The 27,191-nt window shown below is 39.1% G+C and overlaps 1 protein-coding gene across 2 annotated transcripts; it reads right to left on the reverse strand.

Annotated features, from left to right (window-relative positions):
• On the reverse strand, nucleotides 1–27,014 carry LOC106876149 (uncharacterized). Of its 2 annotated transcripts, none has more exons than XM_089356570.1 (5): nucleotides 26,544–27,014; nucleotides 24,332–24,382; nucleotides 18,281–18,373; nucleotides 6,137–6,356; nucleotides 1–863 (listed from the first exon to the last, which is right to left on the reverse strand). In XM_089356570.1, the coding sequence occupies exons 1-5, from the start codon at nucleotides 26,651–26,653 to the stop codon at nucleotides 105–107; spliced, it is 1,233 nt and encodes a 410-aa protein (XP_089212696.1). In that variant the 5' UTR covers nucleotides 26,654–27,014; the 3' UTR covers nucleotides 1–104. The 2 variants fall into 2 exon arrangements, with proteins under 2 accessions (XP_089212696.1, XP_089212697.1); XM_089356571.1 differs by having other exon boundaries at nucleotides 26,507–26,661.
• Nucleotides 27,015–27,191: the final 177 nt, after the last annotated feature.

Below are 27,191 nucleotides of genomic sequence, written 5' to 3' on the forward strand. Positions count from 1 at the left end.
TTATTTTTATTATCATCATCGTTTATTACTGTTTGGTATCTTTATTTTTATTTTTATTTGTTTTTTCCTTTGTTTTACAGTCTGTACTAATTGCAAGAGTTTTTTTAGAGATTTTTTTTACTTTTCTTCAGTTTCCTGTCACTGTTCCCTTTAATCCGTCTAATGTTAGTGTCTTTGTACTCTATTAGAGACTGTCCTTTCTTTTTGATAGCCTTACTCTTACCCTTAAGTTTCTTCTTCTTTACCATTTTATCCTTTTTACTCAGTCCCTTCTTTTCCTTCTTCTTCTTCTCATCCTTTGCATGGAGCTTTTTCACATCATCTTTCTTTGTGGTCACATTATATAAACGATCAGACATAAATTTCGGAGCAAAAATTTCCTCCCATTTTGTGTTTTTAAAATTGCTGTCTCGGTTCCGGAAACAAAGCATCATCTGTAATACTTCATTGTCATCATCATCATCATCATCATCATCATCATCATCATCATCTCCAAGAAAAATGAAATCAAGGCTAGGATCAAAAGACTTCTGTTCTGAGCTTTTTACTGACTCTTTTACAGACGTTCTCACATAGAAGTGAGAAAATCCATCCTTGGCAGCAGTACTAGAAATCTGGGATGGTGAAGGAGATGAAGCTGGACACAACTCCATGGACTCATCTTTAGTGAGTGAACCCTTAGATGAAGGTTTCAAATTACCACGTTGGATTTCGGGCAGAGAGACACTAGTTTTATTGGCATTCACTTTTGTCAGTATATTTGAATGCTGAGCCACATAGTTGGTCATAAATGGTATGTTAATCTGTGGTGCTTTCACTGAAGAAATGAAATCCTTGAAGAAACATTTACCATCAGTTGGTTTCTGAAAAAAAAAAAAAAAAAAAAAAAAAAGGAAAAAAAATATTCTTCAATTATCAATCCACAAGCAATCAATTACATATAATTACATTAATTACAATCATTTATAAATTATTGCTAGGATGGCTGTTAAATCTATCTTCATTTATCACAGAAGATTCATTCATCACTGATCCAGGATAACATGGTATGCTCAATTGTGAACCATGTTATGCTTATCATATATTGATCTCTAATAACATGAGTTGGCAATCAAAGGCTCTGCTTGTACTGCAAAAGCACACACCAACAACCACCCACAATGTTCAGGACAATTTAGGGTCCCAGAATGAAACCTCTTTTCCCATATGTTCTATGATTTATCTATCACTGTAACATGCTTTCTTGGAACCAAAGCTGCTATGATAATTGAAGATAAATGCATTAGTTTGCTTTGTTTTGTTTTTTGTTGGTTCTTTTTTGATTGTCTGGAGAGATAAAGTTGATAATGGATTTGTTAGACCAGCAAAGCACAACCCTTCAACTATCCACAATGCTCAAGACAACTTGGGATCTTGGAATGAAACCTATTTTCCCTCATATGTAGTTGTTGCCAGTGCCGCTGGACTGGCTCCTGTGCAGGTGGCATGTAAAATGCACCATTTGAGCTAGGTTGATGCCAGTACCGCCCGACTGGCCCTCGTGCCAGTGGCATATAAAAGCTCCCACTACATTCTCGGAGTGGTTAGTGTTAGGAAGGCATCCAACTGTAGAAATTTTGCCAGATCAGATTGGAGCCTGGTGCAGCCTTCTGGCTCGCCAGCCCTCAGTCAAACCATCCAACCCATGCCAGCATAGAAGGCGGACGTTAAATTATACACTACCAACTTCAAAGAAGGGAACAACACATTGACTGATTCAGTCCAAAAAAGGATGGGATGGTCACAACTGGAATAGCTTTGATCATAGCTCTATTTGTTTGATCAGGATTGACCTAGGGCTAAATAACCACAGAGCAGGACACATTAAATAACACAGTTATCAAAGGAAGGAAGGAAAAAATTTAGAACAGAAAAAATGAAAGAAAGAAAGAAGAGAAGGAATAAAAGAAGATAAACACTTTGAACAACAAACAGCTTTGACAGACAAAGAGACACGCATATAGAGAGACATTTGAAGGACAAAAAGCTTTGATAAAAAAAAGGCAGGCAGACAAACAGAGATAAAGCATACATAAAACCTATCCCGAATTGCAACAAATGCACAAACTGATGCCAGACACCTGTTGAGTACATGCACATTGAACCCTTCTGATGCTATTTATAAACTAATTTTATCATAAATGGAATATATGATTGTCACCTTTAAAGTCTCAATATGTCTGGGTCAAACTCATGAAGACTACAAACTTGAGGTAATCCTTAAACACCCACAAGGAACAAAAAAGAAACCAAGGTGCCAGGGTTGGTGACCTAGGGTGATCTGCACACCCTGGATCTTGTTTCTTGATCTGCCTCCCTAAAAAGGGATTGATATGAATAATTCCTAATACTAATAGCAAAGATAATTGAGTACATAACCGTAAATGTAGATGAAAGTCTTATGTAAATTTGTTGCAATGACAGTACTGATGAAGGTCAGTGAATTCAAATACCTCCCTACCTTGCTTTGTCTCTCTATCTAGTTATCTAGTATATATATATATATATATGAGGAGTCATACCCAATGACTGGTGTAGCAGCACCATAGTAAACTGCTACAAAGGTAAAGGTGACGCTTTAGACACTAATAATTACAGAGGCATCAAGCTGTTAGATCAGGTTATGAAAGTTACGGAGAGGGTCATAGCCCAACTAATTAGGGAGCAAATCAATTTAGATGAGATGCAGTTTGGGTTTGTGCCAGGTAAAAGCACCACTGATGCCATATTTCTAGTGAGACAGCTGCAGGAGAAATATCTAGCCAAGGATAAACCTCTGTACCTGGCCTTCGTTGACATGGAGAAAGCCTTTGACAGGGTCCCCCGATCCCTTATCTGGTGGTCAATGAGGAAACTTGGGATAGAAGAATGGTTAGTGAGAGCTGTGCGAGCCATGTACAGAGATGCTGTCAGTAAGGTGAAGGTTGGAAATGAGTACAGTAATGAATTCCGGGTAGAGGTAGGGGTCCACCAAGGTTCCGTCCTCAGCCCCCTCCTATTTATCATAGTCCTCCAGGCGATCACAGAGGAATTCAAGACAGGTTGCCCCTGGGAGCTCCTCTATGCTGATGACCTTGCACTAATTGCGCAGTCACTATCAGAACTAGAGGAGAAGTTTAAGGTGTGGAAGCAAAGACAAGAATCGAAGGGCCTTAGAGTCAACCTAGCAAAAACCAAAATCCTAATAAGTAGGAAGGTAGATAAAACACAAACCCCTTCAGGTAGATGGCCCTGCTCAGTATGCAGTAAAGGAGTAGGTAGTAACTCTATAAGATGTACCCGGTGCAAGCTATGGACACATAAGAGGTGCAGCAATATCAAAAGCAGATTAACTACGAAGTTAGTTTTTGTATGTGGCAGATGTTCAGGTGCAATAAACACTGTAAACAAACAGGAAACAACTTCTATCTCATTCCAGGGAGAAAAACTAGAGGTAGTTGATAGCTTCCGCTATCTGGGTGACCAAGTTAGTAGTGGGGGTGGGTGCGCTGAAAGTGTAACTGCTAGAATAAGAATAGCCTGGGCAAAGTTTAGAGAGCTCTTACCTCTGCTGGCGACAAAGGGACTCTCACTCAGGGTAAAAGGCAGACTGTATGACGCATGTGTACGAACAGCCATGCTACATGGCAGTGAAACATGGGCTGTGACTGCTGAGGACATGCGTAAGCTCGCAAGGAATGAAGCCAGTATGCTCCGCTGGATGTGTAATGTAAATGTGCATACCTGTCAGAGTGTAAGTATCTTGAGAGAAAAGCTGAACATAAGAAGCGTCAGTAGTGGTGTGCAAGAGAGACGATTGCGCTGGTTTGGACATGTGGTGAGAATGAATGAGGATAGCTGCGTGAAAAAGTGCCACTCCCTAACAGCTGAGGGAACCCGTGGAAGAGGTAGGCCCAGGAAGACCTGGGCTGAGGTGGTGAGGCAAGACCTTCGAACATTGGGCCTCAGCGAGGCGATGACTACTGACCGAGACCTTTGGAAATGTGCTGTGCGTGAGAAGACCCGGCAAGCCAAGTGAGATCGTTGCCAGTGCCCCTGGACTAGCTCTTGTGCGGGTGGCACATAAGATGTACCATCCTGAGCGTGACCGTTGCCAGTACCGCCTGACTGGCCTTGTAGGGTTTTCGAGCGAGATCGTTGCCAGTGCCCCTGGACTGGCTCTTGTGCGGGTGGCACATAAAAGACACCATTTCGAGTGTGGCCGTTTTCGTGCGGGTGACACGTAAAAGCACCCACTACACTCTCTGAGTGGTTGGCATTGGGAAGGGCATCCAGCTGTAGAAACTCTGCCAAATTAGATTGGAGCCTGGTGTAGCCATCCGGTTGCACCAGTCCTCAGTCAAATCGTCCAACCCATGCTAGCATGGAAAGCGGACGTTAAACGATGATGGTGATGATGATGATATATATATATATATATATATATATATATATATATATATATATATATATAATCATCATCATCATCATCATCATCATCATCGTTTAACATCTGCTTCCCATGCTAGCATGGGTTGGACGATTTGACTGAAGACTGGTGAAACCAGATGGCTACACCAGACTCCAATCTGATCTGGCAGAGTTTCTACAGTTGGTTGCCCTTCCTCTGACAGTGCAGTTGGTGCTTTTACTTGCCACCGGCACGACAGCCAGTCACACGGTACTGGCAACGACCACGCTCAAAATGGTGCTTTTTACATACCACCTGTACAGGTGCCAGTCCAGCAGCACTGGCAATGACCTCGCTCGAATGATTTTCTAACGTGCCATTGGCACACAAAAATGGGACAAGAACGCAAAACATCCAGACACTTAGGTGATACAAAAAAGGGACAACAAAGCATCCAGACACACAATACCATCTGTGCAACATCTATATTCCTCCCTGTGCCTGTCAAATCTTATGTCCCTGCCGTAAGTCTTTACTTCCACACACGCCAGCTTAATTTAATTCATCCTTAGTCGAAAGACACCTGTTATTAACGTTCTGTTATTTGCATTTGTATTTGTGTAACATTTCTCCATTTTTATCCGTCCTTGTTTTCATATACATTCGCTGCTTTCTTCCAAGGAATCTAATGTTGTTAGCTTAGTTTTTCCTTCGGGCTGGCCAGATTGGAGCAATCTCGAGTATAACCAGCCGAAATTGCAAAGATAATCTGGAACTCAATTGTAGATGAATCTATATGTATACTCTTTTACTTGTTTCAGTCATTTGACTGTGGCCATGTTGGAGCACCGCCTTTAGTCAAGCAAATCGACCCCAGGACTTATTCTTTGTAAGCCTAGTACTTATTCTATCGGTCTCTTTTGCCAAACCGCTAAGTTACAGGGACGTAAACACACCAGCATCGGTTGTCAAGCAATGGGGAGGGGGGCAAACACAGAGACACAAACATATACACACACATAAATATATATATACATATATACGATGGGCTTCTTTCAGATTCCGTCTACCAAATCCACTCACAAGGCTTTGGTCGGCCCGAGGCTATAGTAGAAGACACTTGCCCAAGGTGCCATGCAGTGGGACTGAACCCAGAACCATGTGATTGGTAGGCAAGCTACTTACCACACAGCTACTTCTATTATATATATATATATATATATATAAACAAACAGAGAGATATACGTGTTTGTGTGTAACTAGCTTTCTAGTTTCCATCTACCATCCACTCACAAAGCTTTATCTGATCCAGGGCTATAGTAGAAGACACTTATACACACAAATAGGAAAGAGAGGGGAGAGAGAAAGAGGCGTGGCTAAGCAGAGACTAAATCACTGATAGTTATTCAATTGACAGAGATAAACAGATAGCCAGACAAACACAATTAGACAAATGAAGAATGTACAGAGGTAGATAGAAGTAGATAAACAAAGAAAGAAAAAGAGAATGTGTAGAAAAGAGAGAATAAGAGGGGAGAAAGAGAAGGGAGAGAGAGAGAGAGAGAGAGAGAGAGGAGAGAGAGGAAGAGACAGAGTGAAGGAAACAGGCAGCCAGATACACAGACAGATACAGAGATATATGTTGAGACACAAAAACAAAACCCCTCCACACCTAAACTCAGGCATGCAGAGGTTTAGAGTTTCTACCTTGAATCCAATAGTTATACAGGACTTGATATTGAGAGAAGAAGCCAAAGTTGATCCTAAATTCTTCAACGATACAGCAGGGCAGCCACGAATGGCACTGAGCTCTGCGATGTGTTTTGTCATATGTTTTGGATGCGCTGAATCACAGACCAGCACCAAACTCAGTAAATTCTTCTCGAGGTGTCGGGTCACTGAATTCAGTCCAATCACATACTGTGTTCTGGAACAGGAAAAACAAATTTTCTTTTAAATTACAAATATATTATACATACATAGATATGTATATTTATATATATATATATATATATATATATATATATATATATATATATTGCCGTGCGTGAGAAGACCCGGCAAGCCAAGTAAGATCGTTGCCAGTGCCCCTGGACTGGCTCTTGTGCGGGTGGCACATGAGATGCACCATTTTGAGCGTGGGCGTTGCCAGTACCGCCTGACTGGCTCCCGTAGGATTTTCGAGCGAGATCGTTGCCAGTGCCCCCGGACTGGCTTGTGCGGGTGGCACATAAAAGACACCATTTCGAGCGTGGCGGTTTTCGTGCGGGTGACACGTAAAAGCACCCACTACACTCTCTGAGTGGTTGGCGTTAGGAAGGGCATCCAGCTGTAGAAACTCTGCCAAATTAGATTGGAGCCTGGTGTTGCCATCCGGTTTCACCAGTCCTCAGTCAAATCGTCCAACCCATGCTAGCATGGAAAGCGGACGTTAAACGATGATGATGATGATGATGATGATATATATATCTCACTATCATTTAATGTCCACTTTCCGTGCATGCATACATACATGTGTGTGTGTATGCACATATATATATACATGTATGTATGTATATGTATATAGATATATATAAAGTTAGAAACTCAATGTATATATACAGATGCATATACACACACTCACACACATCATATGCACATATTTGGCATATATTGGTATGTGTAAGTTTGTACAACAGAAAAAAGAGCAGCAAAATGTCAGTGTAAAATGTTATGAGGTCAACATTAAATACTTTCTCTCCCCCCTCTCTCTCTCTCTCTCTCTCTCTCTCTCATCCAATTCTATTTATTATCTATGAAATAGCACAAAGGCACCCATTAACAAACAGTTTGGACAATTCAATGACGAATCCTCTATGTCAGTGATTCCCAAAGTAGGCGGTATCACCCCCACCCCACATACACCTGAGGACAGTGGGAAGATCCGTTGGGGGGGGGCTTGAAGAAACATGAGGCGATAATAGGGTGACAAAAACAGGGCAATGGATGTCAAAAGAACAAACAAAACAAAGGGTTAATTAGGTTAAGTTTTATTTGTGAAATACCCTTGTTTTGAATTTGCTATGTTTGTGATGCTGAGTGGGGGGAGGGGACTTAGAGCCAAGGGGGTGGCAGCCTGAATAAGTTTATGAACCACTGCTCTATGTAAATATATTTTGAAGAATTGGAAAATTCTGCCTATTCCTGACTGGCTTTATATCTTTCCAGCCTTATCATTTAAGGTCTACCTTTTCACTTTTTATTTTTTACATTTTAGTTTTTTTTGTTTTTCATTTTCCATTTTAGGTTTTTTTGGTTTTTTTCTGTGTTTTCTACATGCTGCCTTCTCAGTTTTTTCGCGTTTCTCCTATTATTCAATATTTTTTAGTTCATTATGTTATATGTGGTTTGTGCCTGAAGAATATGTATTCCTCAACACATGAAACTATAGGGTTGTCCGGAAAGTTCGCGCCAATTTTTAAAGGAAAGAAAAAGGTCAATAAATACTTGCCATTACATTTTAAATTAACCAGCTACGAACCATTTTGTTGCACAATGCGTCTCCAACTTTCCTCTAACTTGAAAATACCCTCTTCCCAGAATTGGGGTGGTTTCATGACAAATAAGTCGAAAGGTAAGCTACTATAAATCAGCACGAACTTTCCGGACAACCCAATATTAGTAGTGCTTAAATACATGTATTGTGCCCTTAAAATAAATATTACACACACACACACATATATATATATACTGGAGTAAGCACATAAATGTGAAACAAGGTGGAAAAAAGAGTACTAAAATACCAGAGGTAGAGTAATATGCTTTATTTAAAAGCAGCAGAAATATAACAAAAGCTGTTACTCAGAGTTTCAAGTTCTTGTTCGTCGGACAGGTTTTGTTAAAATAGAACAGAAATAACGATATAATCAAAACTAGTTAAAGGATACACTTTTAAAAATGGATTTGTTTCATTGGTCCTTTCTATTAGCGGTCTTAAACATGCAATGAACAGAATAAACAAAATAAATGAATTCAATATAAATTCATCCAATTATAAAATCAAAGAAAACCTTAAATCGAAGAATGGATTCAAAATACATATTGTAAATAATTATATACAAAATATAATTCAATTAATACATTAAAAGTAAAATTTAAAATTTTCACGCTGCATTACATATTTTACAACAGTATATACCCATCCTAGACCATCTATAATATACATATATACACCAAAATACACAGATGCATGCACACACTACATACATATACAGGCATATATATGTAAGACATAAATATACGCACAATTACACATATACACATGTACATATATGCACGCAACCATGCCCGCATACGAAAATCTCTTGGTGTATACATATAGAAGTTATAACAGACAAGATAGATGGGAAGTATATCTTAAACGTAGGGAGCGGGAAAGAAAAGGGAAAAGGAAGGATCCTAAGTGTAACAGCTAGTGAAGGAAAGAGGTAAGTAGGGGGGTGAGAAGGGGAACGCATTGTTAAAGGACTCTATCAAAGTAATGAATAGGGAAAGAAAGGATACTTCACATATAAAGAAAGAAAAAAAAAGAAAGAAAAATAGGTGGCAGAATATGTGTAACACAAAATAATATTACATATATATGTGTATACAAAAGTGTTTATTAGCATAAATACACATATAAGATCACATATATAAATATATGGAAATATGCACATAAATACACATCCACATAAATATAAGTGCATACATGCATACATATACATTCATGTATGTATGTGCACAAGTATAAACATACACGCTTGCCTACACATATACATAGACGCACACATATGAATACATATGCAAGCTAACAATACAGACATCCACATAAAAACATATCTAGGTCCTGATGTATATATACAAACAACTTATGAAAACAATTGCTGAGTGTATAATAATAAAATCGAATAAAAGAGATATTAAAAAGAACACCATATATTGAACTATCTATAAAATTTAACGATTAAATGGGTTTGTAAAGTACAATAAAATGAAATAAAAATAACAATAAAAAAAACAAAATCTTAAACATGAAAATAATATATACATATAACAGTCGAAGGTTTTCTTAAGAAATATGTCGAAATATATACAATATCTTTGCAATGCGAAATAAACCATGCATTACAAGACACAAATTCAACAATGTGATTGAAAACTAGTACAAGATTAAAAAAATATATGTACTATCCATATGGTAAACTGTTAGCTGACATTTTAAATTTTGTTGCGTGTCTGCAGCAATTCAAGAGTTCACATCTTTGATTCAAAGCACTATTGTCATGGAAAAAAATATAGAATTTTTCCAAAAGACATAAATCACATTTGATGGGTCTTTTATGCACACTTGGGTCAAAAAGGGTGAGGACTCTCTTTTCGATGTACCGATGGGGGCATATGATGGGGATGAGTTATGGTGCTCATAGGAGCTTATATTTTGCACAATCTAAAGCTAGAATTCTCGTTTATAGACAAAGGATTATATAGGGATGACAGCTTTATATAGTCACCCTTACAGACACGGTGCACATAAAAGACCCATCAAATGTGATTTATGTCATTTGGAAAAATTCTATATTTTATTCCAGGACAATAGCGCTTTGAATCAAAGATGCAAACTCTTGAATTCCTGCAGACATGCAACAAAATTTAAAATGTCAGCTAACAATATACCCAGGTACCTGGGTCAAAGAGTGAGGATTCTCTTTTCAATGTACTGATGGGGGCATACGATGGGGATGAGTTATGTGTGCTCATAGGAGCTTATATTTTGCACACTCTAACGCTACATTTAAGATATACTTCCCATCTATCTTGTCTGTTATAACTTCTATATGTATACACCAAGAGATTTTCGTATGCGGGCATGGTTGCGTGCATATATGTACATGTGTATATGCGAATTTTTGCATATATTTATGTCCTACATATATATGCCTGTATATGTATGTAATGTGTGCATGCATCTGTGTATTTTGATGTATATATGTATATTATAGATGGTCTAGGATGGGTATATACTGTTGTAAAATATTCATGTAATGCAGCGTGAAATTTTAAATTTTAATTTTAATGTATTAATTGAATTATATTTTGTATAAAGAAGTGTATAAAGAATTATATTTTGTATGAAGAAGCTATATAAAGAAGTGTTGGTTACTGAAAGTGAATGGCACCTGTGGAAGAGGGAAACCCAGGAAGACATGGGATGAAGATGAGAGGACTGATCTCAGGATGTTGGGACTCACTGGACCAAGATGTTTAGCAATATGAGGTTCTAGAGAAGACTCGCCCACATCAGTGAACCTAAGCTCCAGAAGCATCGTGTCTCACCCACACATAACAACAAAACTTTCAAACACCCTACCCCAAAAAAAAAAACTACACCCCCCCCTTCCCTTCCCAAATTGTCTCTTCTCTTCCTCACATTTCCTCTTCATACATTATCATTATCTCCCACTCCCCAATCTAGTCCTTGCTTCCATGCTCATCCCCTCCCCTTCTATACACCCAGATTCTCACCAATCACTGCATTCCTCTACCCCCACTTCCGACTCATGACTCCTTGGCAATATCCTGCCAGCACCTGCCAGTGCCAGGGTAGACTTCCTTGCAAGTATACCCTGGCACTTGCCGCCATCCCTCTCCTGCTCTTGCTGTCTCCTTTCTCTCTCTCTTTTATCTCTTGCTCTCCCCTCTGGCTGAGCAATCATGCATCTCCTCTACAGCAACAAACTTGTTTCTGCTCTCATTCTAGATCACACTCTCGCCTTCCTTCCCTTGCTCTTACCTCTGGCTAGATAACTATGGATCTCCTTTACAGCAGCACACCTCTTTCTTGTTAACTCCCACACTCTTCCTAGATAACTGTTTCTGCTCTCATTCTTGTTAACGCTTGCTCTCTTTCTTGCCTTCTATTTCCCTCTTTCTTCCTCTCTCTCACTCTCCCTCTCACTGGCAGGGTAACCATGGACCTCCTCTACAGCAAGACATGTTTCTGCCTCACTGTCACACACTAATCTTTCATCATCTGACACATGAATCACCTCCTCCAATGTCCCCTCCCCTCTTAAAGACTTTGTCTTGCAAAGTCTCTTGGTAACCCAGCCAGTGCAGGTGCCACTTGAAAAGCACCCAGTCTACACTGTAAAGTGGTTGGCATTTAGAAGGGCATCTAGCTGTAAAAACCACACCAAAACTGACCTCACCTGTGCGAGTGCCATGTAAAAAGCACTCCGTCTACTCTATGGAGCGGTTGGTGTTAGGAAGGGCATCCAGCTGTGAAAACCATGCCAAAACAGACACAGAAGCATGGCGCAGGTTCCTGCCTGGCCAACTCCTGTCAAACTGTCCAACCCATGCCAGCATGGAAGGAAGATGTTAAACAATGATGATGATGACATCATTCTGACCATAAAAATCCTGAATGACATGTAATATAGCTTTGCACTCAGAAAAAAAGCAGTGACATAAAAATCAATAAAAAAGTATAAACATTCAAATAAAAAGACATATTAAACTGGTCGTATTCAGTTCATACAATTTTGAATACTACCATGTTTATGCAACAAAAGGTAACAAAAATATTTGCAAATATACATACATTAATATATCATCATTGTCATTATTTAATATCCTTTCTTACTTAGGCTGTCTGTTTATCTCAGTCAGTTGAATGCCTATCAGTGATTTCTGTCTTTGTCAATTTAACTATCTTTTTCTTTCTCTCTCTCTATCTATCTGTCTATCTCTTTCATTCTCTCTTCCTCTGTGTGTGTGTGTGTGCATAAAAATATATGTATATATACAGGGGTTGGACAAAATAATGGAAACACCTAGCATCATAGCATCATAATTTTGAAATATCTATAAAACCGTCAAAAGCTTGTTTATTATTGTTTTTTTTTTTATTTATTATTAGTGTTGGTTAATATGTTTTGCTAAAATTGCTGTTTCTTTTCAGATATCATCAGAAAAGGTAATTAAAATTCATTAAAATGATAGATCTATCAGACTTTCAAAGAGATCGAATTGTTGATGCTCGTATGGCAGGCACTAGCATAACGAAAACAGCCAAAATGTTTGGTGTATCAAGAAGTACTGTCTCGAAAGTAATGACAGCCTTTGAGAAAGAGGGAAAAATCTCCTCGTCGAAACAAAACTCTGGAAGATAACCAAAACTTTCAGATAGAGACCGTCAGACTCTTATATGTGAATTGTTAGAAAGGATCACAAAAGTACAGCTCCCAAAATTACTGCAGAGCTTAATGACCACCTCAAGAACCTGGTTTCCACAAAAACTGTTCGCTGGGAGCTGCACAAAGCCAGATTTCACAGGAGGGCTGCAATCAGAAAGCCACTACTTTCAAAAACAAACACTGCAAAACATTTAGAGTGGAGTAAAAACCTACAGAATTGGTCCCTAAAGGAGTGGAAGAATGTTATTTTCACAGACAAGTCATCCGTTACCTTATTTCCGACCACCGGTCAAATATAGGTGTGGAGACAGTCAAAAGAAGCATTTGACTCAGCCTGCCTTCGCTCAATAAACACTCACAACACCCGGTCTGGGAATCGAAACCGCGATCCTATGACCGCGAGTCCGCTGCCCTAACCAATGGGCCATTGCGCCTCCACATATATATATCTACAAGGGTGGGGCTGAAAAGTTCCTGGTTTAAGGCTATCATGAAAGGCCTGGTTGGACTCCCAAGTACTTTTACAGGGCTTTGAAAAACTGAAGGGTCACTCCAATAACTGTGTGAATCTGAGAGGGGAATATGTCGAATAAAATCATAATTAACCAATCCTTCTGCATTTTCTTTTACTCAATGCCAGAATCTTTTCAGCACCCTTTCATATCTCTATCTTTCTCTCTCTCTCTTTCTGAATTACTTAATCTCTAAGCAAATTTATTATTCACAGCTTAAGTATAGACTTAGGACTTGGCAACAAACTTCTCACATCAACTCATTTAGTACAACATGCTAACCTGATACACACATTCGACCCAAACCACTTCTTCAAGGTTATCTATTTTCACACACGCATGTATCTCAAAATAAAAACTTTTTTCATGAAATGTTTTTTATTTACTTTTTGCTTTTTCCTAATTTGTTTAACCCTCATTCTGAAGAAACGGTGTCAAAGACCATTTTACCCAATTATAGCAACGAAGGGGAAAAACAGAATATAATGTGCATGCTCATGCATACACACACAATCATACACATATGCATGCATTCACACAAACACACATATAGACAAATAGACACACACACATGCATACACATACATACACACAAGCATACACATATGCATGCGCACACACATGCACATTTATGCACACACACACACAAAGAATAGTGTCCTCTTGCCATTGAAGAGGAATTAATATCAAAAAGGTTAAATTGCATATCGCTGCAGATATGTCAAATTTATCAGAACTGATAGCAGGTTGCTTCACACACACACACACACACATACATACATGCACACAAACAATATATTTTTAAAAAAGGCATTTTTTTTCTTTTTCTTTTTTTTCATTTTGTAGCTCTAGTGTACAAACATCTCTTAAAATGTTCCCAGACAACGCAAAGATTATGTTTCAAGACATAATAAAGACATTTAAATAATCTGAGACTTAACAGATTATTTAGATTAATGTTGTTGTTGTCATCGTCATCCACCCCTAGATCTACCCTAATCAAACAGGACTATGATCAAAGGTTGCAATGTACACATCAGTCATTTTTATGGATGTTTTCTATTTTTTTTTTCTTTTTGCAGGCTTGGTTGTGTGGTTAAGAAGTTCAGTTTGCAGCCACATGGTTTTAGTTTCAATCCCACTGTATGACACCTTAGGCAAGTGTCTTCTACTGTAGCCCTAGGTTGACCAATGCCTTATAAGTAAATTAAGTAGACAGAAACTGAGTGGCGAGCTGGTAGAATCGTTAGCACACTGGGAGAAATGCTTAGCGGTATTTCGTCTGCCGTTACATTCTGAGTTCAAATTCCACCGAGGTCGACTTTGCCTTTCATCCTTTCATGGTCGATAAATTAAGTACCAGTTACGCACTGGGGTCGATGTAATCGACTTAATCCCTTTGTCTGTCCTTGTTTGTCCCCTCTATGTTTAGCCCCTTGTGGGCAATTAAGAAATAAGAAACTGAGTGGAAGCCCAACACACACACACAAAGGATCTACAGATGTTAGGACCCCCGGAGGGGATGACAGGGGACCCCTGGTGGTTTGCTGTGCTTGAAAATACACATCAAGCTAAGTAAAAACATGGTTGTCTTTTGACACTGGCATGTCCCCTGCATCCCTCTCCAGCTAAGCATTCCCAACCTTGCAGGCTCATGGGTGCTGGTGCCATATAAAAAGCATCCATGCCGGTGCCACGTAAACACACTCATGCCAGTGCTGCATAAAAGCACCCACTACATTCTCTAAAGTGATTGGCATTAGGAAGGGCATCCAGCCATAGAAACCATGCCAAAACAGACATGGAGCCTGAGCAGCTCTTCAGCTGGCCAGCTCCTGCCAGCATGAAAAATAGACATCAAATGATGATGATGATGATGATAGAGGCAATTATGCAGATAAACAAATTAAATATAACAGCTTTGGTATAAAATACAAAATACATATATATGTATACATGCAAAACGAGAGAAAGCAAAGAGTGGAGGCTTTCAGACAATGGATATAAGTATAAATATATAGATATTTATATTAATAGATCCAACTTACACAGAGTACAAAGGACAGAGAAAATTAAAAGGGAGGAAGTAAGGTGTTATAAATCCAAAAGCTGTTTCTGGGGGCTCAGAGATCCATCATAATGTTGATGATTTAGAGCAGAGTTGGCAACAGTTTTTGAACATGTTTTGATAGGGTCAAATGTTATGCTTAGCACCCACTAACTGCTGTATTCAAGCAAGTTCTGCCACTAATGAGCAGATGAGGCCACTAGGTTTAATGACCCACAAACTTTTTCCTCAACCTAACAGTAATATGAGATAACCCATTCATCTGTTTTTATTATATTTTTATGCCATGCCTAAGCTTCCTTTCATCGTTGAGTAATTTTGGATACAACTGGAATTGTGGATTACCAAACAACAGTGAACTTCACTCACTGATGCATCCTGTGCTAAGATGATGGATTATTCAACTGTCTCACATCATTCTGTCTAGCTAATTTGTTGCACGTTTCACTTTGATATGCCTTGATTCTTTACAGGTCCCCTGTAATTTAAACTATATATATCATCATCATTATTATTATTATTTAGCATCTGCTTTCCATGCTGGCATGAATTAGACAATTTGACTGGAACTGGTAAGCCAGAGGATCTTTTTTAAAACGGGGGCCACATTTTTCATTAATGTTTTACGTAGTGTTTTTGGTACCGAAAGACTTTCAAACTTCGTATACTTATCTATTTTGTGTTATAGAACAGAAAAATATTTTTGTATTTGAATTTATTTCATGTAAAAAATTGTCTTATTTCGATAATTTCAACCAATCACTGACGTCCATTCAGTCGATATACATTAAGTGCCGACTACATAAACAAATGATTCTTCGTTTTATTTGCTTTTTTCATTTTAAATTTGCTTTAACCCTAACCCTACGGTTAGGGTTAGGGTTAGGATTAATTGTTTCAGAATCATTTGTTTATGTAGTCGGCACTTAATGTATATCGGCTGAATGGACGTCAGTGATTGGTTGAAATTACAGAAATACGACAACTTTAACATGGAATAATTTATGGATTTCTTTTTTTTTAAAGAAGACTAAGAGAAAAAGATGTTTTATATGACCCATTCTACCAGTGTTCCAAGTTTCAAAGTGTTTCGTTAATGAAAAATGTGGCCCCCGTTTTAAAAAAGATCCAAGCCAGACAGCAGCACCAGGCTCCAGTCTGATTTGACATGGTTTCTCCTGCTGGATGCCCTTCCTAACGCCAACCACTTTGAGAGTGTAATGGATGCTTTTACATGACACCAGTAACGGCCACAACAACAATTTCACAGGTGCCATTTACATGACACTGGCAATGGTCATGACTACAGTTTCACTTGGCTTACGAGTCTTCTCAAGATGCGTGTGTGTGTGTTTGCCTTTGTGTTTATCCCCCACTACTAGTTCACAACTGGTGTTGGGTTCGTTACATCCCCCATAACTTAGTAGTTCACCAAAAGAGACAGATAGAATAAGTAACAGACTTGAAAAGAAAGTACTGGGGTCAATCAGTTCAACAAAACCCCTTCACAGTGGTGCTCCAGTATGGCCACAGTCTAATGACTGAAAAAGTAAAAGATAAAAGGTACAAGATGAGTAATTCATCTAGGACTACATCTACCAACACGTCTTTCCCTTTTTTAAGATTGTAAGATGTGATTTCAGGAAGATTTGGCTGCTATTTCAAGAAGGTTGAGCAACTACCCTTTCAGCACCACCACCCCCTTCTCACTATTTTTGGTTCATCTTAACAGATATGAAGGTGGTAGTGGTGGTGGTGACTTGTGGTGGTTGTAGTGGAGAGGGTGATGATGAGTAGTGGTAGTAGTGGTGCTGGTCGTGATTGTGGTGGTGATGATGACAATGATGGTAGGGATGGTGGTGGTGGTGGTGGTCTCCATGCAGTGGCTAACAAAACTCTGCTTATATTTAATCATCTGCCAAACAAATGGCAGACTGCAAGATTAAATGCTTTAACAATATCATATTTAATTCTCTCATGGTTTATAAAGCTTAAATCAGGCTGGTGGCAGAGTGGTTAAAAAGCTTACTTCACAACTACACGGTACTGGGTTCAACACCACTACACAGCATCTGCAGCAAAGTGTGTTCTATCCTAGCATTGAGTTGATCAATGGGAGATGGAAACTGTGTAGAAGCCTTCCATACACACACATATTTATATATATATATATATATATATATATATATATTGACATCATTGTCATTCTGACATTGACTTTACTGTGCTCTCATGGGTCAGACAGAATTTGTTGAGATGGATTTGCTATGGCGAGATGCCCTTCTTGTCACCAACCCTCACCTGTTTCTAAGTAAGGTGATGTTTTCCCATGACCAGACATGATTCTGCGGGAGATTGACAAGGAAGGACACTGCTTGCAGGACAGTGACACTCAGCTACGACTATCATACAATGTCAAGGCAAGGAGATGCGTCTGTGTAATACACACACACACACACACACACACACACGCACACACATACAAGATGGCAAGATGGTGTGAGGGCGGTTCCTATGGCATTGAGGTAAATCTAGCCACTCCTATTAATGGGGACAAAACCCAGATTTAAAACACTGGATGATGATGCACACACACACATACATAATATGTGTGTGTGTGTGTGTGTGTGTGTATATATATATATATATATATATATATATATACACACACACAACAGGTTTCTTTCAATTTCTATCAACCAAAATTCACTCACAAGACCTTGATCAGCCTGGGGTTATAACAGAAGACACTTGCCCAACATGCCACAGGATGGGATTGAACCATATGGTCAAAAGCAAACTTCTCACCTCATAGCCACGCTTTCCTTATTCTTTTCTCTTTTTTTTTTTTCATAATGGTAGTGTGTCATTTCAGAAAGGTAAAAAAAGTTGGGGGATAGAAATTTGGCTGCTAATTCTTGCAAATCAAGTAACTATGTAACTACTTATCATTTCAAACACAGCAAGTAAAGAGAAAGAATGCTATTTCACAGATGGTCTGATTATTAAAGATAACAGTTAAGAGATAAAGATGAAATTTCCAGACACTTACTGCATGGCCTTCCTTTTAGCGATGTTTTTCATGTCTGTCTGCTTGGATTTCTGGTTCATTTCCTTCTTCTCGTGGTATACTGGCAGAAGAATGCTGAGAATAAAGAATTTGGGGCAATTAGAAATAATAGAGAAAGAAAGAAAAAAAGAAAATGAAAAACAACATCCATTTTAATTAAAGTCATCCATTATTATAATTATTCATCATCATCAACAACATCGTTTAACGTCCTCCTTCTATGCTGGCATGGGTTGGATGGTTTGACAGGAGCCAGCCAGGCAGAAACCTGTACCAGACTACTGTGACTGTTTCAGCAGGATTTTTACAGGTGGATGTTCTTCCTAACACCAACCACCCAACAGAGTGGACTTAGTGCTTTTTACATGGCACAAGCAGAGGTAAGGTCAGTTTTGGCAAGGTTTTTACAGCTGGATGCCCTTCCAAATGCTGACCATTTTACAGTGTGGACTGGGTGCTTTTTAAGTAGCACCTGCACTGACAGGGTTATCAAGTAACTTATAAAAGAAAATCTTTTGAGAGGGGAGGGGCATTGGAGGAAGTGATCTTGTGGCAGTTGATGAAAGGTTATAATGAGAGAGAAGGTCCAAGGTTACTCAGCCAAAGAGGGAGAGAGAGAGATCAGGAATGAAGACAGAAACAGGTGTGCTGCCATAAAGGAGAACCATGGTTACTCAACCTGAGGGAAGTGCAGGAGAAGTAGAGAGAGTAGGAGACAGCAGGATAGAGATGGTGGCAAAGTGCCAGGCATACTCACAAGGGACGGGGATCAGAATATAAATGGTGGCAAATGCCTGGTGCTTTGCTATACTCGAGAAGACCTGTACTCTGCAGCAAAAATGTTAAGACCAGCCCCCTTGGTGGTGAGGATTGACCTGCAAGAGTCCATGCTGGTGCCTGGTGAAAAACACTTGTTGCAGTGCCACATAAAAGCACCCATGCAGCACCATGTGAAAGTGCCCATGCAGCACCACGTGAAAGCACCTGTGCAGTGCCACATAAAAGCCCCTGTATGGTTCCACATAAACATGCCCATGCAGCACCTCATAAAAGCACCCATGTGGTGCCATGTAAAAGCGCCTGTGCAGTGCCACATATAAGTGCCCAGCACACTCTGTAAAGTGGTCACAGCTAGGAAGAGCATCCAGCTGTAGAAACTGTGCCAAATCAGATTGGTGCAGCTCCCCAGCTCTGGCCAAACCATCCAACCCATGCCAACATCATGATGATGATAATATATATATGTATATATATACATCTGTATATATGTATATATTTATATATATATATATATATATATATATACATCTGTATATATTTTTGTGTGCATGTGTGTGTTTGTGTTTCCTTGTCTTCACACAGTGTGATAGTCGTAAATGAGTGTCACTGTCCTACAAGCAGTGTCGTTCATTTCCAATATTCTGTGAGAATATGTCTGACCAAGAGGAAATATTACCTTGCCAGGAAACAGGTGGGGGTTGGCAACAGGAAAGGCATCCAGCTGCAGAAAATCTATTTCAATAAACTCCAGCCAACCCATGCACACATAGAACAGTGGATATTAAATGATGATGATTGTTGTTGCTATTGACAGAGTCATTAGAGCATTAGATAGAGTACTTTAAACTATTCGTTCCAGCTCTTTGTGCTCTGATTTCAAATCCTACTGGAGACATCTTTGCCTTACATCTTTTTTTCTAACTTTTTGCATTTGGAGTTCAAATCCCAGCAAGATCATCTTTACCTCTTATCCTTCCAGAGTTGATAAAATAAAGTGCTGGTCAAACACTGGGGTCAATATTATAGACTGTTCTCTTCCCTAAAAAAATTTCTGGTCTTATGCCTATGAACAAAATTATTATAAGTAGCAGCAGTAGTAGTAGAAGCTTATTTAGCCCCTGGTCTGCCTGAACCATCAAGCCAATCAGATGTGACCAGGAGGTGACAACCATTCTATTGCTTTGTATATCTAGAATTACATTGTCCAAAGCTTCCTTCTTTTAATTTTTTTAAGATATGATTGCAAGACGGTTTAGTTACTATTTTTAGCAAATCAAGCAACCACATAGCAGGTCCATCATTAAACTTGATGTAGATCTTGGATACAACAGCATAGGTGACATAGTTACATCGCCATAATGACCAGACCATCGGATATTGTTATACACCACTCATCACAATGCACTTTCCTGTATTGCTGTAGCTTTCAAATGATGCCACTCTACTGGCTACACAGGTAGATGAATGGGATATATGCGACCAAGATCACAACACTGTCCCTGAATGGAAAACCAGGATTGCTCATTCACAGCTGAGTGGACCAGAACAACATGAAATGAAATGTCTTGCCCAAGAATACAACAAATTTTCTGGTCCAGGAATCGAAACCATGATCTTGCAGTCATGAGTGCAACACCTTAACCACCAAGCCATTGCACCTTCACTACAAAGTTACATAGTAAACCTGAACAGACCATCATTAATCAGTTACCATGGTGATAGTGCAGCCCTAGTTTCTCCCTCTGGCTTCTAAAGTAATTAACTGCAAAATTTAATAGCCAGCATCATAATTGGCTCAGCTTCGGGGCTTCAGCTTCTCACATATCTGAGAGAAATAAAGTTTAGATGAGCATGGAAAGAAAAATATGAAAAAAAAATGATGAGGAGAGCAGGCAGAATCTTTCCAGGAGAGTTTTGGTTTTTTTTTTTGTTTGTTTTTACATTTATTTTGTTTGTTTTTTTTTGTTTTTTTGTTTGTTTTTTTGTTGTTTTTTTTCAGATTGTGAGTTAAGTAGGTAGTGTTGAAAGTGTCAGATTAAATAGTCTGCATTGGAGGCGGTGTTGTTGAGAAGAGCAGTCAGTGACTGATTGCCCAGTTAACTCATAATAACGTCCCTGCTTACCATTCTTTTTCTCTCCCATGTTCCTGCAGACACACATAAACACACACACACACACATGCACATACACACATACATTCAGAATCACAAACATACAAGCATACACATATGCACATACACTCACGAACACATATACACACATGCAGACACATGCACACTACATACACACACACATATGCACACACTACACACACACACACACACAGAGAAGCACACAAACCAATACAGACACACACAAGCTCATACATACAAGCCATAATTACATTCAGAATGCCTGCAATTTATCTAAGTAGATCTCAGACTCCCTCTTACAATACAGTCCACTTCCTGCATCAACTTCCCTTATATAGTGTGTGTGTGTGTGTGTGTGTGTGCGTGCGTGTGTGTGTGTGTGTGTGTGTGTGTGTGTGCACGCACATGCACACACACATTTCGTTTTGTAAATCAGCTAGTTTTCTTGTGGCTGCTGTTTGTTTATTTTGTTTATAGTCGGGGGGGTAGGAGAGGGGCATGGGGCAAAGCTCATGGCATTTGCAGACACTCACAGATTAGTGAGGTCCATGGAGGTTGATGACAAAGTCTTCATAACTATGGATCGATGCTTATAAGGAAAACATATGCAAGCATGACAGAGACAAGAGGCAATTTTAGAGAAATAGACGGCAGGAGCCAATCCTAAACATAAAAGTTTAGGCAAAGTGCTCTGTGGTGGTGGTGCCCCAGCATGGCCATAGCTCACAGGCTGAAGCAAGTAGAAGTGTGAAAGAGTAGGACTTTTGGTGATGGACATAGTACAAGATGACAGAAGAAAGAGAAGTCTACATGCTGTACACACACACAAACATACACAAAAATATATATATACATAGAAATAACAGGTCGCGGTCTCAAAGTGACGGAAATATTTTGGCAAATTAGATTTAAATGTTGAAGTGAATCTAACGGCTTTTGTGTGTTTCTTAAATGGCATATAAACACCTTCCATGCTGCAATTGTTTTGATATATATATATCATCATCATCATCATCAACGTTTAACATCTGCTTTCCATGCTGGCCTTACAATAATAACTATGATCGCTGTTATTTCTAGCATGCTAAACAAGATAGTTCTTAAAGAGCTTTCATTTATATATAATATGTGACTGAAAAAGAAAATTTAGCAGTAAAGGCACAACGGCAGAGAGAAAGACGGGCAACTGAATCAGATGAAACCAGGGCAAAGCGACTGAAGCAGATGCCTGAATATGCACGGAGGCATAGACATGATTCTGTTTCCACTGCACACGACCAACTGGTTAGGGCATCTTGAGAGGAGAATATTCTACTTCAAAATAATGGTGTCAGATCACAAATTGTTGATTCAACACTAAAGAGATCTTTTCTTTGCGATCATGTGGAAGTAGTGGAGTTGACAACCTATCTAAGACTTCTTACAGAAGGTCATTCTGATGAGAAAGAGTTTGCTAATTACCTTCTTGATGGAGGAAATGGTAACATTTCTATTGAACAAAGCCTAAGTGAATTCAAAATCAAACTACCCAGTGACCCTTGCCTTGAAAAGAGTACCCTTTTAGGTTTATATGATTTTGTATATGCTGACCTCAATAATAACTTCACAAACCCTGTGTGGCTTGCAAATAGAACCATCGTTACTCCAACAAATGAAGCAGCACAATTTGTGAATGACAGCTGCTACAGAGGCCTGGTTGGAGGGCCAGCCTTCAGAGATCTTTCTACAGGGCTTAGAAAAACTGAGAGACTGCTGCAATAAGTGTGTGAATCTGAGAGGGGAATATATTGAATAAAATCATAAGTATTTTCTTTTACCCAAAGCCATGAACTTTGCAGCATCTCCTCACATGTGTGTATGTATATATATATATTTGATGATTGCCACTTCTTTACAGAAGGATGCCATCTCTTCAAATAGTAAAGCTGACATGAGATGTCATGACTAACCCACCCCAGATGAATGCTGCCACAAGTACAAGTAACCCTAACCCTAAGTACAATACCTCCAGCTAAGCATCAATAGGTAAACAGAAAATCCACCAACAGGACATATAAAAAAAATGGGTATCTATACTTCAAGGGAGATAATTTTTCAGTCCCAAAGAAGATTTATTTGAATGAACAAATGAGTGAACGAACGAATGAATGAATGAATGAATGAATGAATGAATGAATATGCTCACTCTTATGGTTGAAGGTCGACTTCCAGAACCAATCATCACTCTTCATCATGTTGCAGTCTCGTGTTACTGGGGTCTTCCCCATCCAGTCCTTGATATCACTACTCTAGTTTTATCACTGTTGCCCAAAACCAGTTTTCTGTCTGCCCAGGACAGGATGCAAGAACACGTTTTGGGCCCTGACAACATGGCCAAAATATTGTCACTTACACCATATGTCCATCGTCACCAACTTTTGTTCTGCTCCCATCTTATATCTCCCATTTAACTCTGATAAAACTAGTTACAATAGGTTAACTTGCAAATACAGTACAAATAAAACTAGTTAGAATAAGTTAACTTGTAAATACAGTACAAATCTGGAGCATGGCTGTAACTATGTCACATAGGAAGCATAAGCAGTACAGATATAGTATAAATGATAACTTGTTGTTGTTTAGTCCCTGGTCAACCCTTCTAGCATAGACCAATGATGAAAGGTATTCCAATCCAACAGTGAATAAATCTGTTTGTTCAAATATATCTAAGACTACATTATTTAATGTCCTTAGGGATAAGTGCAGTCAATTGTATCAATCCCATCCATTATCTGACTTAAAATTTATTTTATAAGAACAAAGGATCTGAACTCAGAATGTAAAGAAGTGTAACATACATGCATGTATTTCATCACCATCATCATCATCGTTTAACGTCCGCTTTCCATGCTAGCATGGGTTGGACGATTTGACTGAGGACTGGTGAACCAGATGGCTACACCAGATGTATTTAAATAAGAATGTATGTATGGTTGGGAAGCAAGCTTCTTAATTACACAGGTAAGAATTGGCAACAGGAAGGGCATCTTGCCATAAAACACCACCTCAAGTAAGTCCCAGTCTAACCCATACTAGCATGGAAAAATGGATGTTGAATGAATAAATAGCGTTTAGGGTTTACCTCGTCAGATCGTCCAGAATCTTCTGTTGATCTTCAACTGGAATTTTAGGCCTGCCAAATAAAATATCATTTTAATATAAATATTTTGAAGAATGTAAAGAATGGTGATAAATGCCAACACATTAGTACGAGGGAGTAACTTTGTCTCTGGAAGAGATAACTTTGCTGGAATAAAAATTCCTAGTGAAAAAAATAGTCTAATTTATTTTATTTATTTTTTTATTGATTTAGATCTTTGGGCGCTGTGGGATTGCCGTCTGGGGGGATTTCAGTCAGTTATGTCAACCCCAGTAATTCGTCTGGTATTAAAAAAAGTGGTAAGTAGCTTGCTTACCAACCACATGGTCCCGGGTTCAGTCCCACAGCGTGGCATCTTGGGCAAGTGTCTTCTACTATAGCCTTGGGCCGACCAAAGCCTTGTGAGTGGATTTGGTAGACGGAAACTGAAAGAAGCCTGTCGTATATATGTATATATATATATGTATGTGTGTATGTGTTTGTCCCCCCAACATCGCTTGACAACCGATGCTGGTGTGTTTACGTCCCCGTAACTTAACGGTTCGGCAAAAGAGACCGATAGAATAAGTACTAGGCTTCCAAAGGATAAGTCCTGGGGTCGATTTGCTTGACTAAAGGCGGTGCTCCAGCATAGCCACAGTCAAAAGACTGAAACAAGTAAAAGAGTAAGAGAGTGCGACTTTTTTTTTGTTGTTTTTTGTTTTACAGTTAAAAGGGAGATAACTCTCACAGCATTACTATTTCATGGCGTAAAAATGGCTAAGTTATTCGCTTCCCCAACTACGTTGTTTCAAGTTCAGTCCCACTGCGTAGCAAATTAGTCAACTATTTTCTACTATAACCTCAGGCCGATCTAAGCCTTGTGAGCGGATCTGGTTGAAGGAGGCTGAAAGAAGTCACATCTTTGCTCTATCAGTGCTGAGTTTGTTGTTAAATATATAAAACACAACAGAATGGCCACAACACTATGCATCCACTTAACACTGCTTGTGTATATCGGATTCCCTTTTGATATCTTTTATCTTTTACTTGTTTCAGTCATTTAACTGAGGCCATGCTTCGGCACCGCCTTAAAAGGCTTTAGCCGAACATATCGACCCCTTTTTTTAAAGCCTAATAGTTATTCTATCAGTCACTTTTGCCAAACCGTTAAGTTACGGAGACGTAAACACACCAACACCGGTTGTCAAGCGGTGGTTGGGGACAAACACACACACACATAGATACATATATCAGCTCCGTTGAACCTTGTGGTGTGCGACCAATTGAGATGCTTGGTATTGAATTGTTTTTCTTCTTTCTTCCTCTTCTTTTGTCTTTTCTTTTTCTTTCTTCGCTTATGTTTGTGCTTTGTTCGATTTTGGATTTGTATTTTATTGTGGTCTTGTATTATATATGTATCATATACATGTATTGTGGAGGCGCAATGGCTCAGTGGTTAGGGCAACGGACTCGCGGTCATAGGATCGCGGTTTCGATTCCCAGACCGAGCGTTGTGTGTGTTTATTGAGCGAAAACACCTAAAGCTGCACGAGGCTCCGGCAGGTGATGGTGGAGAACCCTGCTGTACACAACTTTCTCTCACTCTCTCTTCCTCTTGTGCCTGTAATTCAAAGGGTCAGCCTTGTAACACTGTGTCACGCTGAATATCCACGAGAACTACGTTAAGGGTACACGTTTCTGTGGAGTGCTCAGCCACTTGCACGTTCATTTCACGAGCAGGCTGTTCCGTTGATCGGATCAACTGTGTACCCTCGACGTCGTAAGCGATGGAGTGCCAACAACATACATGTGTTATATATGTAATAAAATAAATGTTACCATGACATTGCCCCCGTACAAACGAAATTTCGTTTAATAAAGAAAATAAAAATTAGTTTATTAAAAAATAATTGTAATGCATTCTATCCAACTATCGGCCAAGATGCTTTTCATTCATAGACTGACTCGATCGGGGCTGTTGAGGGACCGAACAATAGCAAAATCTTTACAACTCTTACAGGTACAAGAATGTAGAGAGTGGAGAGTTGGGGGCAGACTGATATTTAATGGGTATCAAGTTTTTCTATGGATAAAGCCGAATGAACAGATAACACACAGAAACATGTGGGTTTAAGACTGTAGTAAACAATATAGTAATGATTCATTAATACATACATAAATTAGTTGGACAGTGCAAGGAGTGTTGACCTACCATTGTGTCTTGAAAGGGGTTATCAAAACAGATTTCACAGCCTTCTTCTTTTGCCGTATTGCTGCCTGTTGTAAAGATTGCTTTTGCTCATGTTTTGTTAAGGTAGCCATTTTCTGTCTTTTAACAACTTCCTGTTTTCTGATATCAAACACGCAAGATCAAGGTAGAGTTGTTTCCCCTGCAAGTGGTTACTATTTGGTGAACAGTCATTTCTTATCCAACAGGCCTTGGGTTCACAGTCGATAGGCACAGCTACAGTTCAGCAAAGCCCCTGCTTTGCATTGTTTTTCTTTTCGTCTCATTTTTTTTTTTAGTCACGGTAATGCTGAGACACTGCCTCGAAGGATTTTTAGTCAAGCGAATTGACCACAATACTTTTAATCCCTGGTATTATTCTATCAGACAGTTGTGTCGAACGACTGTTACGGAAATGTGAACAAACCAGCACCAGCAGTCAGTCGCTGGTAGGGGACAAACACATACACGCGCTATATATATATATATATATATATATATATATATATATATATATATATATATATATATATATATACTAGCAGAAATACCCGGCGTTGCCCGGGTTAACGAGAATAATGAAATCTAAAAACGCCGTCTAGACTACGCATCATCTTTATATAGAGAGATGTA

Source organism: Octopus bimaculoides, chromosome 8, assembly GCF_046866305.1.
Source record: "Octopus bimaculoides isolate indiv1 chromosome 8, ASM4686630v1, whole genome shotgun sequence".
NCBI lineage: Eukaryota > Metazoa > Mollusca > Cephalopoda > Octopoda > Octopodidae > Octopus > Octopus bimaculoides.

What these genes read in the sequence shown, in the direction of transcription:
- LOC106876149 (XM_089356570.1), bottom strand. Translation starts at nt 26,653, where the DNA reads ATGGCTACCTTAACAAAACATGAGCAAAAGCAATCTTTACAACAGGCA. An exon ending in ACCCCTTTCAAGACACAATG is followed by an intron (nt 24,383 to 26,543) that starts GTAGGTCAACAC and finishes TTTATTTGGCAG; the next exon opens with GCCTAAAATTCCAGTTGAAG. An exon ending in ATTCTGGACGATCTGACGAG is followed by an intron (nt 18,374 to 24,331) that starts GTAAACCCTAAA and finishes CTTTATTCTCAG; the next exon opens with CATTCTTCTGCCAGTATACC.